The 20607-nt window shown below is 42.6% G+C and overlaps 1 protein-coding gene across 1 annotated transcript in view; it reads right to left on the reverse strand.

The window, feature by feature from the left end:
- Positions 1–5493: 5493 nt before the first annotated feature.
- Positions 5494–20607, reverse strand: part of LOC109854252 (carbonic anhydrase-related protein 10) — a 127479-nt gene continuing 112365 nt past the window's right edge. Inside the window, exons 6-9 of the mRNA XM_020427142.1 lie at positions 7898–8052; positions 7473–7598; positions 6782–6830; positions 5494–6695 (exon numbers count right to left, since the gene is read on the reverse strand). Coding sequence (XP_020282731.1) covers positions 6652–6695; positions 6782–6830; positions 7473–7598; positions 7898–8052 — 374 coding nt within the window. The 3' untranslated portion in view covers positions 5494–6651. The remainder of the gene's footprint in view (positions 6696–6781; positions 6831–7472; positions 7599–7897; positions 8053–20607) is intronic.

The raw sequence follows: 20607 nt of genomic DNA on the forward strand, positions 1-20607 counted from the left end.
ATTCAAAGGATGAACGAATCGCATCTTTATTATGCCACACACGATCAGCAACGAAAAATACAGCGGATTTGCATTTTTTTTTTTTTTTTTTTTTTTAATGTTGCAGCCGTATGTACGCAAGCGTTATTTATTAATAGCGCTCCGGGATAATATCCCCTTAAGCGCAAACGTAAAAAAAAGAAAATTACAACAAAACAAGCAATGGCAAAAATAACAACTAATTAAATTAAAAGTTAATTGAATACAAAACCAAAATGAGAAACATAAGTAATAACAAGAGATAAGATATAAAAGCAATAACTAAAAAATAAAAGAAAAGACAAAGTAACAAAAAAATAAAAAAATAAAAGCAACGCCTGTAATCTAATATCAGGTGTCAGAAGCCACCATCCAGCAAGTATTCATAAAACATAGTTTTAAATAGATCAATAGAGTTAATCCTCCTGATAGAAGAAGGGATGCTATTCCAGATGCAAATCGCAGTACACTTAAATGTCTCTGCGACACAGGAGTATAATGAGGCTGTCTTCATCGGTCCTCATATTCCTTATGATTTGCTTCGAAATCCTAGAGTTGTAAAAATAAGATCGGGTCGGCGCGTAGAGAGGAATATATGAGACAAATATATGAGGCATTCAACAAAGTATCTTCTTCGGTTACTAACATTTAGCCATCGTAGCCTGTTGTAGAACGGCGTAATATGTTCGTCTCTCTTTGAATGTTAAAGATGAACCTTACACAGGCATTAATTGCTCTGTGAAGGCACAGAGATACTCTCGGAGAAACGGATTATTAAATTTACAATTTGTCCGTCTGATTTATCTCGGTTTAATCTACTGACTTTGTCAGTCACGGGGGAACAATCATTATGCATTCGAACGCGAGAGTTTGCAATTATAATCATATTCTTCAATTTTCAATATAAACGTTGCTTAATGGCGGTGAAATGATTCGGTCGACAAAAACCGACCGTCATCGTGTAAATATACATGAAAAATATCGCGTATTCGCGGTTTAAAATTGTAATTCCCGTCGTCGGGACGCCGAATCGGAAATGCGTTTTATTATAGCGCGCCATTAGAATGCGATCATCGCTCGTGAGGCTATACGTGCGCTTCGTGTTAGGCAAAATTAATAATCGGCCACTGTTTCAAGGGCTTCGACGAGCAAACGGGCGTAATAAATACTGGAAGCCGGAAAAGCGCAATTACGCGCGGCACCTGCACTATTTGGCTTTTAAACCGACGTTATATCGAGAGGGTGGGAAGAAGAGAGGGAGAGAGGGATGCGCTATGTATTTAATATTATATCTTTGTTACAAAGCTTTATGTCACGCACAACGCGCGAATCTGTCGCGTTATCCAATATCTCTATACGAACGAGCGAATCAAAATTGTTTTTTTTTTTTTTTTTTTTTTTTTTTTTCATTATTATTTATTAATAGAGGCGCAACTTTATAAAACGTGAATCCGAAGGTAATTTTCGAGTAAACGGATTCACAGAAAGCAAATGATATAATTCAAATTAAAGAAAAGAATTTAAACTTCAACTTTTTGGTACTTAAAAGACAGATTAATTTAAACAGATTACGAACACACACACACACTTCTGACGACAAGATAATATAAAAGAGATTTTCGTTCCTTAAGTTCTCCTCGTTGATCCTCCCAGTCTCTTTCAACCCCGTCAGTGGTTTCTCTTCTTAATGCGGGACCAGCGATCTCGCGCCATCTCTCCGCGATCTACTATCGCCGCAATTTGTGTCTTGTCCGTGAGCGTCTATTTGTCTGTGTGTGTGTGAAGATCAGCCGACTTTGTGAACCACCCCCGTACGTGTGTGAGACGAGGTAATAAAAATATTACGAGGTCCTCTAATCTTTCTCGTATAATAGTATCCATAATTCCTCGGCGCGCTGTGGAGTCATGATCGTACCTCACTCGCCCTCCTCATTCATCCTCCACAGATCTTCCCCGCACATGGCCGCGACGACCGTACTCGATCGTTTCCCGATCTTCTCTCTTCTCACGCCGTTCTTCGCCGTCTCATCTATCGACGGCAGGCATAAAGGAAAGCGACGATAAGTTTTAACGTTGCCGTCGCTTCCCTCGATTATCTTTTTCGGACGATCTCTCTGTCACTTTCCCCTCTCCCCCCCCCCCGTACTGCCAATCCGAGGAGCCTTTCCATTTTCACGCTTTCTCCGCAAATTAAAGTCTCTCGTTTACGACGAATCGATCAGCGACACGGTCGCATTCCCGACGATGTGGCGCGACGACCGTTATTCGTCGAAACGAGGGAGAGCAACATCAATCGCACCTCATCAAGCCGGTGCTTAATTTTCACAACGTGCTTAGTTCTCGGAGAATGACGACTCATTACACAAACCATATATGTATATAATACGTAATAGATTCCAATGAAATAACGTATGACTACTTGCAAAGCTATACTACTCGTGCCGCGCGAGAATTTTTTGTAATCTCTTGCGGCGAAAGAAAGCAACACGCCGCGAAGGACGACGCTTTCGAAGCTACGAATCTGTGCCGCTGGCGGAAAACTCTATTACGTCGCATGAGGATTTTTGTAATCTCTTACGCTAGCAGTATACGCGGAAATATTGCAATCGTTGCGCTGTTGCGTGCGCGTTTAAAGCAGTTTCAGCCAAATGGACTTGCGTTTCAATTTTCGATTATTATTTCCCCAACTTCTATTCCGTTTCCAACCGCCCGCGATTCCCCGCGCTTCGTATCGAACGCGAGGGAAACGTCTGATTAAATTGGCGTTGGGGTACGTGTTCGATATGCGTTTTCGTCAATACCGACGCGGCATTAAGCTTCAGAGAAATTGGTTCATATTTAGATCTGGCGTGTTTCGCTTCCCCTCTCTTCTCCGAGTTGAATGCTTCGAATTGCGAATGTAGGCTTGAATGCGGAACACGCGCGCACACTTTTCACCGTGGCGCGAGACGTACGTAAGATGCGGGCGAATATACGGGTAATACGGGCACGCGGCTGGGCGCATCTGTATCGCTGTGTAAAAATTTTATTAGTAAAAATCATTCGACGCCACGAACACACGCGGAAATACGTGGCGTAAATATTCAAGTGAAAGAATATTTATTGCGCCACGTTTTGTTTCACCTTATACGGAAAAGTGCCGTGGAAAGAAAGATGTTTTAATAAAAGGTTCTAATCGTCAGACACACGAAGTCGATAATGCAAAGAAAGTCGGAGACGGAAGAGAAAACAGCTGCGATATTTTGGCGCATATCAAACGAAAGAAAAGTCATAAATCCGGTCTGAGATACTTTGGTTTTGCAAATTCTCCCCGCGATACTACATTCGCTTTTATATATGCGTGCGTTGCACGTTGGAAAGTCTAAAAATAGGGATACCGCGCGCAGTCACGAAGCGACCTTAAAGATAGAGAGAGAGAAAGAATACGACAAGAGTGACGGAGAACGGGGGTAAGAAGGAGAAGGGCGGAGGATGAAACTTGTACTCGTGGGAATCCGAAATCACGTCCTTAATTTCCATAAAAGAGTGCAAGGACTCCTCTCGCCGCTCTTCCGCCCTTCTCGCGCCCGCCACTTCAATCGAGAACACGTCACGTGGCTTGGCGCGCGATCCTCTCTTCTCTTCCACCTTCTTTATCCACCCTTCCTTTTCCCCACCTCTCAAAGAAGCTTTGAGCACTCTCCCAAGCATATCTCCCCGCATATCCTCTTACCCTTTCGCCGCATACTATGCGGAGCCAGCTACTCAGCACATTCTCGGCAAACCGCCTGTCCCTTAAATTCGTTGCATTCAGCCTAAACAGGCTGACACACGCGAATACGAGGTTCGGCAGCGTCGCTGCGAGAGAAAAATCGCTCGCGCAGTAGCGAATTCGCGAACGAAACAAGCAAACTTAGCGAGAGCGCGCACGAAAAATTTCCGAAAAAAAAGAAACAAAAATTCACCGACGATGTAAATGTATAAAAACACAGCGAGAGCGAAATCTTTAATGTGTTTTGTTACGAGCTAGTTTTGAACTTGATAAATTTCAACGTTCAAACTACTCCGCGGCAAATTTTTAGGAGAAGTCCACACGGCAAACTTCCCCGCATAAATGACTATTTAAGCGACGTACATAAATAATTGCGTTATTCGCACTCGATCTCTCTCGGAGCGGCGGAGTGGGGCGGCAATTTTGAGTGAAAATTACATACTTGGTGACCTCATTAAGACGTATATTGTATGCGGATCGTGATTAAATTGCAATAAAGTCACCGTCGCGCGGACGCGGAAGTGTGCGCGACGGCGAAGACTGTGTCGCGTTTTGACGGGGGCAATCAGTTTCCGCTCGCGTATATAAATTATTCCGCAAATTGATAAAATAGAATCCACTTACCTGCGTCCCGGGAGGGAAGAGGCGTTCTCGCGAAAGTTGCTGCTGGGAGATAATTAATTAAGGATGAAGCGTGGTCCCGCAGGCCGAAGAGGGGGGAGAGATGGAGGAGGGCATGAACTTCTCGAGGCCGGTGTTCAACCCAGTTTTGTCCCGGATAATTTGTCAGCGTGCTCGAATTTTTGGATCGGGCACCGTCCTCTCCTTATCCTACCCCCTCTCCTGCCCCCCCCTCAATGCTCGAGTGCCGCGAAACTTTCACGAGCGTCGTTGCGAACTTTACCTTACCCTTGACGCACGTCGGAGAAGAAATTTCTAATGTCTAACTTTGAGAGAGGCGTACACCGAGCCAAACTTTCTCACGAGCGGCTTCGTAGATTAGCGAGTTATTGGAATTTATTAATTTACACGGTCGATAATCGCATTAACACCGCGTAACATCGATGTGAATAATGTAAATTATGCAAATACAGAGAGAACCGTCGCGATCGAATTCTAGGCGATACGAGAGTACGTAAAGTAGAAAAAGAAGAGGAAGGTGTGTGTGTGTGTGTGTGTGTGTGTAATTAACGAAATGAGATACTACGATCGGTGTGGATCTATAAAGCGGAAGACAAAGACGGTGAGGGAGAAACACACAGCGAGATCGCCGTTGCTGTACAATATAACGTCGCCTTTATTGTTATCGTTTACTCATTAACCACAATCATTGAACGTTCACTTTTTTTTTTTCATATAATACAATTTTTTTTTTTTTTTTATCCGCTATACACACGCTTGTTCTCCCTAAGAGTTTTCGTTCTTTCACTGCTTAAACGTCTAGTTTAGGTAATGTCTGTTTCGTGTACACATTTTCCCCGGTGTGTATGTGTGTTTTATATACAAAAGCGCCGCGGCGGATTATTCGTCCATCGGCTAAGCTAACGGGGGAAGAGCCCGAGCATTCCCTTCCGCGCGGTTGATCTACCACATGACTTCATCCTAATCTCCTCCTCTTCCGAACCATTCCTTCTTTATTATGCTACTCTTCTCTATCCCGGAGCTATTACGAAATTGCTCTTCCTCCCCCCTCACTCCCACCCCACCCTTCGCAACCACCACCGGCACCACCGCCGATACCACGGCTATTTCTTCTTCTCTATCTTCTCCCGAGATCCATCACGATCGTCTCGTTTTCTTCCCGCGCTTCCGCTTCATTTCCCCCATCCCATCTTCCCTTTCCCTCGGTTTAACGTCGGTTTTCGCCTTTACATCGTTCGCCGTGTTGTATCGCCATTGGCCAGCGAATAATTGACAAAGAACCTGTCAAATGATCTAACGGCCGATTTACAAAACTCGGGATTAATCATCAAAGCGGTCGTTTTTATTCTCTCAACTTGATTGATTTGTTTTTTTTTTTTTTTTTTTTTTTTTTTTTTTTTTTTTTTTTTTTTGTATTTTATTTTGTTTTTTTTCTTTTACGCGCGAAAACAGAGCGATCGTCTGTGCAATTATCAGCGATGGACACATGGGCTTTTTTTTTTTTTTTTAAAAAAAGTTTTCTTACTTTAAAGAGCAACGCGCCTATCTTTTTCGCTACATATAGGAATCATCATTCGTCGGCTGAAAGCGCTATTGTCCATTTTTTACAAAATTACGTCGCAGTTGCCTTTCCTGCGTGACAACATTACTTCTCTGCGCACCTCCTCCCATCTGATCATAATGATAACTGGTTACAATTTTCAACGCGCAGATGTTACAAACGTTAATTAATTAAGATCTAAACGCAAAACTCTCGTATCCCACAGCAAGACACTTAAAGCTCCTTTGACATCACTGTCGTGTGATCGCGAGGAATTACATTTAATGCTGTAGCAACACGTGACTCTGAGACTTTGCTACTCCGAGAAGAATAAAACAAACTTTTTGATTTACAACGTGACAAACTTATCTACAAATTAAACATACATCTTCTTTTTTTTTTTTTTTTTTTATAACACACGGTAAGTACGTTTGTTTCGTTTCAAGAAACGTAGGAAACGCGCTACGGTTTATTTTGCGTCGAGATTTACAACAATTCAACATTTTTTGTTTCTTTTTTTGTTTTTTACGTCCTTCGCACACAGCCACGACAAAAATCTTGCCGTTAGGAATTAGCTCTTTCTCTTACTTCTCGTCACTCTTCTTCTCTGTATTATTATTACGTTACACAAAAACTCGTTCCGCACTTTGAGAAATAGTCTTCTTTCGTGGTCCTGTCGCAGGATGCCCCCGGAGTCTCCTCAGGCGCCGTCCCGCCACGTGTTGGCTGGAAGGAAAAAGTCATCTTTTCAAATTCTCATCGAGATGATTCCTTCATGGTGTGGCGTAAACTTTAGGGGCTTCTAGAGCCTGGCTAACATCGTGTGTTACCTCTATAATGCATGTCCTGGGCCATCGACGGACACTTGGCGTTTCCTCGCTGCCGAAGTAAAACACAGAAAACACACGCCTGAGTTTGCGAGCACATGAGAAAATATCAGCGACAAGATAGATTCTTCACGATCAACCGAAGGAATTTATTGAAGATTTATCTCCAATGGATTTTCAACAAGTGCGTGCTGTTTTCAATTTTTAATCTATTTTGTGGAACGATATTCGTGTTTATAACTACCACACACATAGTCAAAGATCAATACGATTGCGCTAGATGTACGTGCAAATTAACATTTTTAAATCTGTAAATTAATACAGTTGGAAATTCGAATTTATTTCAGTTCGAAAATTCACATTCGATGCTTAATTTTCTCCATATATATATATTTAATTATCCATTTGTCTTTGTATAAAATGAAATTAAAAAAGAAAAAAAATCAAAACCTTCGTGTGAAAAAATTTTGCCAACTTGAAATTTATTGCGAAATAAGAGGCGAACGTGTGTTTCGTCTCACTTTATATACGCACTGAAACAATTCTACAAATAATCTTATCTGGATTGTATGCTAGAAACCACTATCGTTTAATGGATACGCGATATCACATTTACAGCGGCATACCAATTACGTAATTGAACCCGCGTTCTTCACACGAAGTATCAAATGACAGAATCACAGTGTTACATTACCTTCGCAAAATCGATATTTGTTCGCACGGTTCTGTAATGAAGATCCTGCAGCGGTCTGGAATTGTTACCGAGAGGCGCTTTCGGTGTGACGGCGGAGCCCTGCATTAATTTCCTTAGGGCGTACAGCTAATAACAGAAATAGAGAGAGTACCGCCGTAAGAGAGAGAGAGAGAGAAAGAGAGAGAGAGAGAGAAGAGAATAACGTCGATTTTATCCGACGGTATCGACAAAACTATCTACAAGCCGGTTCTATCGACCAAATTGCCACTTTCGGCGATTCAAATTATAATTTTGGTACACGCGAGATTCTCGAGTCGGATTCGAGGGTGTTGTACGCGCGTAATCCATCAAAAGAATCGATTTTATTTCTTTTTCTTTTGCACAATCATAGAGCGTATCTTCGATTACGTCGATCTCATATTTACCTCCCGTGCCGTGATGTAAATCGGTTTGTTGAGTATCAACCACACCGCCGTCTCCCAACAACCGGGATGCGTCGTGCTGCCCTCGTAAGTCATATAGGCGGTGGTGTCCGGAAGAAGACTTTTCAGAGACAGATATCGAACGGGTGCGGTGTCTCCTGAAAAGATATGTAAACACACACGATAAACATTAAGAAAGAAGCGCGCGTTTCTGAATTTCGAGAAACAATGCGTCTTTTTAATTTTCTCGCGATACATAAAATTTTCATCCGTTCAACGCGCGCGAAGTAATAATTTTAATAATATCGCGAGTGTCCGAGATATATATTGGATTTTGGTTTTTTTTTTTTTGTTTTTTTTTTTTTTTTTAATCAAGTCGATAATACGCTCTTAAAACGCTCGAGGCTTTTTCAGATCTAAATGGCTTTAAAAGTTTCAATAGACATTAAGATTTCTGATATCACACAAAAGAGCTCATTTCACACGAATTCGAAGATTAAGAGACTGAGATTGCGCAAAGTGAAAAATGAAGAAACAGTGTTTCAATGCAATTTTTATCGCGCGCGCCCCTACACACACACACACACGTACACACACGCCTTCTGCATTATGTAGAGAACCGATAAACGGCGCGAAACATAAGGCGCTGGGTAAATTCGCGTAGCAGGAGGCGCGAATTATGGATGACGATCGCGGGATGTGAGACATCGAGATATTCTCGGGTCGAGGAGATATTTGACGTGTCAAGCGTGTGATGTACGGGTGGGAGAGCAACAACCGGTGCGAGTCGCATGCGAGGCGATGAATTATTCCGCGAGTTTTCGTTTTCATACACGCTTTCTCTCTGTCCTTTGACACTTGACTCTCTTACACTGTACCGGTCACGAAAATTCAACAACGAGACGAATCGTTGCCGCAGCTGCACGTAACACACACACACACACACACACGCCGGTGCGCGACTACCAGCGTTTTCTATAAATTTCACGATTACCTCGGCGCGAGCCCTCGTACACTTTTAACAGACATGTGTGGATTATAGAAGGTCGTAAAGCGTAAAAGGCGTCACTTCCTGCATTCGTCGTTCCCGATACAAGTTTCTTTCGCTTCGACGGGCATCCGACGACGGAGCAAATTGGTTCGCGATACTCGAACGAGGCTGTTCTCGCGGAAACGCCGGAAAAGCGGCGGAATTATTATTTGCGATACTCGTTCGCGTCGCGCGCGAATCCACCGTGCACACACACACACATACACACACACCTTTTGATCCTTCAGCTCGTCCTGGCAACGAGCGAGATAGGAAAAAAAAATGACGGTACATGAATCCCGAGGGAAAACGAACGAGAAAGAGGCCTCGGTAATGATTGACGCTGTGCAAACAACATAAATCGCGCGGCACAAAGTGCGCGATACATATATTTATGTACAATTTGCACTCGACCGGTCTGTGTGCACGCGCGGAAAAACGCGCGCGGAGTGTGTGTCCCGCGTAATTATAAAATAATTTCGATCGATAAACGCTTATATTTAAACGACAAACTTCGATTGCTGTTTTTCCAGCGATAAACTGGATTTGGAACGTGAACATATACGATCGATCGCGTTATCAGTAGGAAAAACAAAAAAAAAAAAAAAAAAAAAGACACTACAGTAAAACCTGTTTTTCACGGACCGAAATAACACGCGCGCGTCGAGAATCTGTATTTTCAAGAGGAGGGTGTAATTTCGAATGCTGTTCTTAAGTTTATTGTATAACCTGTGCAAATAGTAGAATTACAAGAGCAAACTATGTACAAGTCGCTTGTAAAGCGAGTCACTGCGCAAATATCTACATTTCATGCAGAATAGTGTGCATACCTCATGCGTTATGCACTATCCTCGCATAACTTTCCATCGACAGCGGCTTGCGAGAGCGCGTGCGAGCTCCGTCTCGCGTATACATATATAAATTGCCATTCAGGAAACGTAATTATATCTCAACAAAAACGTAATTGCCAACCGTGTTCATTAATTTGTAACAGAAACTCGCCAAAGTAAACTCACGGGGTCTTGGAATCTTTCTCAAAGCAACACACACACACACACGTAAGTTTGATATAATACGCGTTTTGCACAAGCAAAAAACCAATAATAACATTTGAACCGCATTAGTGTCATTTTTTTACAACACTTCAGCTTCACTTTGTCAAAGTTTCAAGAGCAGTCTGATAATAGTAGTTGTATCGGACACACTATTATCAGGATATTATTATCAGACTGCTCTTGAAACCCCGATTAAGCTGAAATGTTCACGAAGCGTCGTTATAAAAATAACACTAACGCGGTTCTAACCCGAAAAATATCTTCGGGAAATATATTAAGTAACAATTTTGTTCTGGAAAACTATAAACGCGCAAAGAGAAGTCTGAATAAAATAAAAATAAAAGCGAACGGAACAATATTGAAACGAGAAAAATGATAGGGCAAAAAGAAACAAACAAAAGAATATTTCCAATTTGACTTGGGTGTTTATATAATGCGGTTTTATGTTACATACAATCGCTTTTGTGCGAATAAAGAAAAGAAATTCAAAGACCATCAACCACCCCGCGCGATATGTGTCGACGGGGAACTTACTTTTCAAGTGAGCCGAGCGACGGGCTCGAATGTGCACACGGTAGGATGCGCGCGCCCCGCCGTTTCGTAACCGCCGAACGTCCAGAAGTGATTTGTATCTTTCGTACGTAAACGCGCGCGAGGCGAAATCCAGCGTAAAAGGTCATCATTTCAGAATGCGCGGCGAAAATAAATCTTTCGCGCGAGAAACGGGAAAGTGCACGCGCGTGCATAGCGAGCGGGGATCGTATTTATCGGACGCGAGGGAAGTGTGTGTGTGTGTTAGGGATGTGTGTGCTATTGCGCGTCCTCGCCCACGTCCACACAAGCGAAACGACACGCAATTTGAGCATCTCCCTTTCTTTTTTTGCCGGACTGATCTTTCGTAAAAAAAAAAAAAAAAAAAAAAGAAAATTCATTCGAACATGTGTCAGACGAGCTGTTCGACTGAGAAAAAGAGAGAAAGAGAGCGCGAGAGAGAGAGATCCACACACTTTTGCATCGAGTGCGATAGAGCGTATATCTTTCGAAGTACATAAGATTACGAGAATCTCGTTTTGCCTCATGGACGAGATGAATCCAACTTGAACCGTCTGTACACACGCTCGCGCCAGTTTATCCACAAATAAAGGGATATATAATCCACGATAGCACGCTCCTACGTAGCTAACATCTAAACACGGAGACTCCGCTGCGACATCTACTATGTATATACAATATATATGTACACATACATATATATATATATATATATATATATATATGTACACACACCTATATATTGCGTCTATTTCTCGCATCGAGTCCGTGATGTCGTTGAGCGAACTCTCGTCTCCGCTCTCACAAACGGACACAATCTACCATCTACGTACATCCCACGGAATGCGGCCAAATTTACACGAATCCTATAGATCCTATACATGTATTGCGCGCAATATCGTCTGTTGTACGTACCCGTTTCTTGCCGTATTAATTTATATGTGGATTTTCGACAAAGCAAGCGTAGCTCGCTCTCTCTCTCTCCCGTTGCACTTGTGTCTGCACTTGGTTATTATGAAAATAATTACTGGAGTGTAATTATTCAGAGGAGAATTCACAAATGAGTATAATAATGTAAAAATGTAACGTTTAAACGTTTTGCAACTGCTAACGAGTACAAATAATAGGGAGAAGAGTAAATTGCACGCAAACGAGATAGGTCAAAAGAGTTGAAGTATCAGGCGCACAATAGCTGGCAGATTTGAGAGCTCGCAGACGTGTGTAGAGCAAGTTGCCTCCGCGACACAACGGAAACACTTTGAGTGCATTTAACCACCCTAACGAGTCCGTTTGAAGTAGTAACACAGCGTAAGCCGCGTCGTCGTCGTCGTCGTCGTCGTCGTTGCCAGTAACCGCGACGTGAAGAGAGCGCATCATCAAAATGTCGCTATATACGGACGTCTATTTCTCGTATTGAGTCCGTGACATTAAAGATGGGCGAACGCGTTCTCGCAAATGGCAGATCCGGCACAAGGGAGCTGCCGTTTTGCCTCGCAAGAGAGCGATCCTCCAACCCCGCGTTTCCGACGAGCTCTCTCTTCATCTTCCCTCTCCCCTCCCGCCTCGTCTTCTTTCTGCGCGAAGATATTCTTAGGACGCCGCCATTCAGATACTTGGAGGGCAAAAAGTAGAAGCTGTCAAGCTTTTCTTGAAGCGGACGCCAACCTTCCTCGCCGCCGCCGCCTCACCGCCGTTCGCCATTTGGCGTTCCCTTTCCGACGGCGTTCTCCACCCCCTCGACGACGATATATCGGCGTATCCGCGTCTTCTTGCGCGCCCGTGTGCGATGTGTGTTGTGTGTACTTTTTATTTATATTCATCTCACCACGCGTCCTGATTCCATCCCCCTCCGACGAACGAGAACGGAAACGAGGTCCGCGAGGGGGAGGGGGATAAATAAAGCCCGAAGGGAGAAAAGAAGAAATCCGGCGAAGATGACAAGTAATAATAACCGGGCGTCGGGAACGGGAAAAAATATCAACCGCTTCGTGTCGTTTGCGGCAAACGAAGCGGGCAACGAGCGAGCGTGTGTGTGTGTGTGTGGGTGGGTGGAAAGGTCCTCGTAGTGATTAATGAAATGCATTAACTCCTTCCCCGAGCACGAGGGGGAGAAAGAGAGAGAGACAGAGAAAAAGAGCTTGAGAAAACACCGCCGGCCGGGAGATCGCGCAACACAACCAACGTTTCACTCCTCCTCGGAGTGGCGAGCGCCGCGACTCTGCTATTGCTATTGATACATTCGCGCGCACAAGTGCGATTAAACGAAGCAATACGGTTTGTATTATGTATCGCGCGCGCGCGCGCGCGCGGATTGCCGAGGGAATTGCGCAACGGATATATCGGAATTATTGCGCGTTTTTCCCGCGCGTTTTCATTTTTGACAAAATTGAAAAGTGGATTTTTTTTCCAACAACGAATTATCATCGCGACGGTGAAAACTTGTTTTGGCCGCAACTTCTTAAAGAATGCAATCGATTTCTCTGCAATATTTGAGCTGTAAAATAAATTTCCGTAGTCGTAAGAAGAGTCATCCGGTATTGATCTCTCCTGATATACCGTTTCGAAATAACTCCCCGTCTCTGACGCACATAGTGCGTATCAAATATACAATGAAATGATAAATATGTGCATATGTTCATTTACATCGACGGTCGTCTATTTCAAAAATAAAACAAAAGATGGTGAAAATAAATATTATTACAGTATGAGTTAGAGACGCGACGAATATTCGACGAATATTAGGTCACGTCAACAATCTGTCAATTGTAGATCGTTTAGAATTTCAAATACGTGTTTCTGCTTTTTTTTTTTATAGAAAAAACTTATTCAATCAAAAATTATTGATTATATTTATTTTTATAGACTTATTTACTTTAACAAAAAGCACAGCATGTTAAAAACTATTCTCGACCGAGTCTCTATTAGCTACTACATTTTTCTCCATTTTTCCATTTAAAATATTTAGTATTCGATTCAAATAGTAACAACCGTTGTTGAACAGACGAAATATCAATTGGTTGCAACTCTGATAAAAAAAAAATTCGTTTCTTTCTCGAGAAAAATCGTTGCTTGTACCACATCGTGTTTATATTTATTTATTAAACGTTCGTTATGTAACAAGGCAGAAATGTCTCTTGTGTGCGAAAGAACAAGCTATTTTCAGCGTGAAAGGAGCGTGGCGCACGCGCGTTATATTCATAATAATTCATGGTCGACGGAAATCCGTGCCGACGCACCATTATCTATTATCGAACAGGCCTAGTGGCGGCGTGGTGGCTATTTCGCTGATATTTCAGTGGAAGGTCGCGCACGCACAACACACGGTCTCGCTCTCGTTGCGTGGAAGTCGAGTATCGTCGGGAATAACGTGAGGTGCTCTTAGGAAAATTGACCGTGCCTAATGGCACCACCGTGTGTACCGGATAATGATGATGGCGGTCGCGATAATCGCAAATATAAGAACATCCCCGACCTGCGTAACGAACGTCGACGCGTGTGTGTGTTCGACGCGCGGTTTACCCGTCGATCTCGCCGGCGTGCGCCAGCGGCGCCTTTTATTTCTCGAAACGAGATTCTTATTTGCTCCAGTGAATAATTCTCGAATTCTTTCTGTCTCTCGTTCTCTCGCTTTATTTCGAAGTTTATTCCGTCTTATATCATCCCGACCGGAAACGAGAGAAAGTCGAGCGCGATAGAGAAAAATGATCGTTTTTTTTCTCTCTTTACGTTTTAATTAGCGCGCTAGGCTATCGACGACAGTGACCGCGAGGATTTAATAGCGATCTCTTACGATGTTTGATGGCGTTTGGACTTGCGTGTCGCGAATGATCTACTTTTTAAAAACATTCTGTCAATACACCCGTTGAAATGACACGCTGCAATCGTTAATTAAAATTTGAATAGAAAAATGTTTTCAAATCTACTGGATCGCGAATATGTTGCGATAAGTGTCGCTCTCCGTTTGTCGCTTGTGCGCACAACGAAGAAAGAGATATTATCCTTCGCAAATGTATATATTATTTTCCTGCTTGTGTACACACCGCGCTACATTTGTTTTTGTTTAGAACGGGCAAAGCTTGTAACCAGAGTTGGAATATTTGCTGTAACACATTTCTCTTTTAGTATAAATATATATATGTACTCCTTTTCGAATCGATTCGAAAGAGAGTAAAGTAAGCATCGTGATACGATGTATGTGTAGCTGTTTCGATGTGTTTTGAAAGCTTTACGGAAATAGCAGAGCGCGATGTATCAATAAATAACATCTAGATAAAATTCCGCCTCGCGCACACATACACGTATTATCGGTATCGGTCATTACATATTATTTTCACGTATTATTTTATATAACGCGTGCCGTCATCGAGCGAGTCGTATTTAATACGTTGCTTGTCAATTAGACACTATGCAACGCAATTGCGAGCGTCAATCGTAATCCCGATGTTACACATCACGATGTTAAGGACTAGTTCGAGTTTATCAATATTTATTTTCCCTTTTTTTTTCTGCAAATGACACGCGCTTTTTCGAAAAAATTAAAAATATAGTTTTGCTCTCGTGTTTTCAAATATTATCGAACAAACAAAGCTTGTTACAGCTTTGGCGCGTCGACGTGCACGGTGAAACCTGAAAAAGAAGATTACTCTCGGCATAGAGAGAGAGAGAGAGAGAGAGAGAAGGGATGGTCTGTCACCGTGATAAATTTGCCGCCTCCAATCCTCGTAGCTACGGAAAATATTTCTATCGACTAGGGAGATCGTGGGATAGGGATAGGAAAGAATGCGGGAAAAAAAGAGACACGCGCGCGCGTAGGCGACGGCGCCGCTCCGCGGGGGTGCGTCGAAGAGGAGAGTGTGGATGCAGCATGCCCCCGTCGAAAAATATAGAAACGCTTTGGGTGAGAGATGCTTCGCGCCTCCCAACGGCCGGATCTGCAAACTGGTTCCTGGCGTTTCGTTATATGGGAAAACGCCACGTCTGGAGGGTAGGCAGTAGTAGAGAGAGAGTCGAGGTAGACGAGGGGACGGTTTTCCCATCGTATTGCAACGTTGCGTATATATACGATTGTGCATCTGTATGCGAAGAAGAGAGAGAGAAAGCGCAAAGTGGTGCAACGAGTATCGAGGGAAAACGGAGGGGTTTACCAGGAGTGAGAGAGAGAAAGAGAGTGAGAGAGAGAGAGAGAGAGAGAAAGGACTGTCAGGACTACGAAGGGTTCGCGCCCGAGAGTGGGCCCGTCGGTGGCAGGGGTAGCTATAAAATACAATTTCAGGGGTGTCGGTTTAATACCACGCATACCGCGCAAATATTTCATCTATTATCTACATTTCGTAGATACGCAGGCATTCTCGCCCGGGCGGCTCGTGTAACGGGGACGCGCGCGCGCGCAGAGTAAATGGCCGTGGATGGATGTATAGATGTAGTGAAGCTGCGAATATTCCTCAGACACACCACGACACCGCTCGCATGCTATCCCCGTCGTTGGGATTACTACGCCTACATGTCGAAGCATCCCTTTTGTGAGTGAGTGAGTGAGTGAGCGCGTGCGTGTACATGGGCCCGCGTAAATCAGTGCATTTCAATTCACAGGTTTGGTACACGCGCAAATGCCGACGACGGTAATCATGAATTAAGGAGACGTGGAGAAATTTTATGGCTATGAGAATTCTATTAGACATCAATTGCAGGATATTATCAATACTGAAGATTATTGTGTTAATTGCGTATATCATTATTATATTTATGGAACTTTATTACGATCAATATTTTTACGTGTATCTTTTGCAAAACTATTCTAACGGATCTTATACGTCATCTACAAGTATAATATCTTTAATATTATATCTTTAAACAAATTATTTTGTTTAAGCGTTATAGGTAGATTTATATGAAAACGAGAATTTTAGTTTTAAATGATTTTTGATGATAATCGCAATTGTAAAACTATGTATAATTATTGCATCTTTACTAAATACGCCAGAAGCTTGATATATTAAAATTCACACACGCGCACATGTTTGTGACAAATATGAATATTCGAAACTCGTTTAATAAGTGAAATTTATCACTTTATAAAGTTTAAGTTAATGGACATATCCAATCAAACAATCTGTTCTCAATGTAGATTTGTTACAGCTATTCAATTTAAAGAACATAGTCACAAACAATTAAAACTCGATTGCAACACGCAATTGTGCGCTCGCGAAAATTGCAAATAAACGATGTGTTCCAAATACGCTCCGAAAATATGTTCCGCGCGATATGTTGACACGCTTTTCGCCACGGTTTAACTTATCCCGCACTGATCGTAATTATCGGTAATTACGTCATACGTATTATAGATCAAGATTTAAAAATACATTACGCTCTTTTCTCTCTCTCTCTCTCTCTCTTTCTCTCTCTCTCTCTCTTTCTCTCTCTCTCTCTTTCTCTCTTTCACTCACAAAATTGATTCGACAGATACTGACGCTGTTATTAATGATATATATGAAATCAATTTCGCATTGTGCACGAAACAAAGAAAAACGTACTTTTTTTCTCGATTGTTTCTGTTTTGCGATCTCGCTAGAGAAGAAGACTATTAAATTTACATCAAATCTTTGTGAGAAACATTTTGTACACCAATGAGCACCCTTTTAACGCGCGATCATTCTGCAAATCTTTTTTCTTCCACCATTTCACGTGAAATTTTTAACCGACATTGTCTCTAGCAATATATGAGAACAACTGGCGTTTTTGTCACTCGCATTTAAAATGAAACCCCCCTTTCGTGGAGAATATCATTTCACACGTAATGCAAATCCATTCATTAGCGAACACCCAAAAGCGCGCGAGCGTTCGTCCCGCTCGAAACAAAACACATACAAAAAACAAAAAAAACACATGTTTAGCCGTGATGAAAAGCTTAAGTTAAATAAATAAATTTCGCGACGACGCGCATCACCAAAACTATTGCGGGCCACTGTATATATACGTCGTAACGCGACCTCTCTGTCTCTCGGCGAGTACAACGACAATGGAATACTTAGATCCCGTTGTAGCTCTCCTCTCTCTCCTCTCTCCCATTTTCCATTGTCTTATGATTTATGTTCCCTGGTCGCGGTGTCAACAGGGTATTGATTAAAATACACACATAGAGCCGTCCCCGGGGTGTGCATACAGATTTATGCACACACCGGTGCGCGCGGAGTATGTGACACCCCGTAGTCGTCCCTTGTAAATCGACCCCCCCTTTTCCCCTCGTCGGTCGGCGCCGTTATTCCGCGCCTCACTCGCCGGCGCGTTGATCGTGTTAACCGTGTAAAAAGCGCCTCGGCACGCTTCCAGGTCGAATCGTTTAACAGGATGAGACACCGCGAACGCCTTTTACACGAACGTACGAATGGTATCCGGAATCCTTCGGAGGGGATGCGCCGAGAGTGCGCATCGATGGTTTTTCCCGTGCGCTCCTCTTCCTCCCCTTTGCTACTCTCTAGAAGAGAAACGCGCCAGCCCCGGGAATACACTTGGCCGTAAAGTTTATTTTCTTCCTCGTCGAGCAATGCAGCCAGCCGTGGCATTCGCGGAATTATGCCACGCAAGTTGAACGAGAAAACGTTTCTTGCCCCTCTCTCTCTCTCTCTGGTTCTCTCTCGTGACGCAACGGCGGATGCGCGAATGCAAATCGCGAGAGTACGAAGTTCGTTGCGCGATGGAATCTGCATGGCAGAGAGAGAAAGAAAGAGAGAGAGAGAGAGAGGGAACGAAAGGGAGTCATATTTCGATTTTACGCCAGGCGCAATTTACGTCGGTAAGTCGCGGCGCGATACATCAAACGCGTGGATCGGCGCAAATTCTTGATGCAGCGACGCGCGCGAGCGGCTCTAATCCATTATGCGCCATCCATTTAATTTTAATACCGTAACAAGGCTCCGACAGGTGTTAATTCCGCGAGACGAATTAGGAAAAATCGCGGAGAACAGGGAGTTTGTAATGATATTAAATGCGCGCGGTTATTCAATTTCGCGTTCGGATATAATTCGCGTATTATCGACAATACGCGCGCTCTGACAACGTTATGGTTCCCTTCCAGTTCAATGTTTAACATAGTTCAATAAACCATAACTGATATTGCGCGATTATCACATTGTCTGAATAGAGTGATATAAATGCGATAAAATTATGGTAACTGTATTCCCTATGTAATATAAACTATGATAATATATATATAGAACTATTGCATTAAACATATATGTATATATTATGGTGGAATATGTGTATATATTATATATGTATATATTATGGTGGAATATATATACATTACGTTAAATGCTTCGAGAAATATATTTATTCGCGCATTATTATATACGTGCGTATATAATAATGCGCGAATGTGAATTAACAAAGTCGGAACGTACGTGCGTTTAATGCACGATCACATTTTATTTATTCATTTTTTTCTTTTTTATTATTATTTTTGTATTTCTGCTCAAATACCGTGCGAAATGTTTCGGTCATTATCTCCTGTATTCTTTTTTTGTGTTTGCAGAAATGTACTAATTACATACTATAGCAATTAGAAAGCTGGAAATTTATTAACCAGTTGTCTGGCAGCATTGTTTCGCTTACTTCGATGTGCGCGCGGGAAAAGCGTTGCTGTAAGTAATTTGCGCCGTTGGCTCGCATTTTCTTCATTACTCTTGCTCTCCGCTAAAATGTTTTCTCGTTATTCACACTCACCGTTGCTTCCTTTTACTTTTTGTCAATCTCTCCCTCAATGGAAACGTGGTGAGATGCTTATAATTCTCACATAAACAAAATAATTTGTAATCATCATTTGTGTTATTTTCGTTTGTGTTTTTATACAACAAGAAGTTGCTTTTGAAAAAAATGTTTTTTGAAACAAGTTTTTCTTTGTTCGAAACGCGACGGAAATAGGCGCAGCGCGATGTGCAAATTGTTTGAAATTACAATTACATTGAAATTAATAGCGCGACCTACACAATATTTCCGCGTTTAGCTGAAAAAAAAAAAAAAATAACTGAAATAAAAACGAATCGTCAACCGTTAACCGTATTTTTGCGTCCCGGAGACGCCGGAAAGCATTACTCTAGCAAATATGACACGGCATAGCTCTTATAAATTTCAACTTGGAATTTGAAAGAAGAGCGCTTTCTACCCTATTTCAGGACGAAGACGCGCAAGTCCGCTGGCGCGAATACTCGTCGGCCGACGAGGTGACTCGTTATCTTAAGAGAGTCATTTTGCGCCCCCTTCGCCCTTTTTCTCCCGGTAAAGAGAGGCCTCCTCTCGACTTTTCACTCTCTCGACTCAGCGACTCGAGTGCCATTCGCCGCCTTTACTCACCCCTCAAGCTTCACCCCGGGTATAGCCGACAGGAACCGACACTCCTCTTTCTATCTCTTCCTCGCTCGCGCTCTTTATCTCCGTCTTTACACAGGGGTTTTATTTATTATCCGCGGTTACTCCAGCGAACCGCAGCATCCGGGCAACTTTCCGCCCGAAGCTCGCCACGACTGCCGCGATACCTGATGCGTGAAGCACACGTATTTATCACGACGCGAAATCCCGTACACACACCCCCTCGTCCAGAAATCCTCCGCGCCACATTCTTTGCAGCCGTCGGGCCGGTCTGTAAGGAAGTCCACTAATTGCAGCCTCGCCTTTTCTTCGGACTTTTAGATGAATCGGACGAGCCAAGAATTTCGGTTACCGTGCTGACGCGGTTCGAAGAACTTTGTGTATTCGACGCGTTACGGGCTTTAAATGTATTTGAACCGAATCTCTTTTGTACACAAAGATAAATTTATGAGAGATACACGTGAAAAACTTGTTATAAAAATCAGTAAAATTCAGAAAACACACATATGTGACGAGAGTAGTAGCAAAGTAAAGCAGAATATAACGAGAATCTATTTTGGGTAAAATATTTTCTGTATATCTTCGCGAGAAGATCGTCGCACAAGTGTGTATCGCGAAAAGAAATCTCATTATTTTTCAAAATTCCGCCTCTCTTAAGTAGAGTCATGTATATACATATATATACTACATATATATATATATATATATATATATAT

The sequence above is a fragment of the Pseudomyrmex gracilis genome, unplaced genomic scaffold, assembly GCF_002006095.1.
Source record: "Pseudomyrmex gracilis isolate BER0280 unplaced genomic scaffold, ASM200609v1 scaffold_62, whole genome shotgun sequence".
Classification (NCBI taxonomy): Eukaryota; Metazoa; Arthropoda; class Insecta; order Hymenoptera; family Formicidae; genus Pseudomyrmex; species Pseudomyrmex gracilis.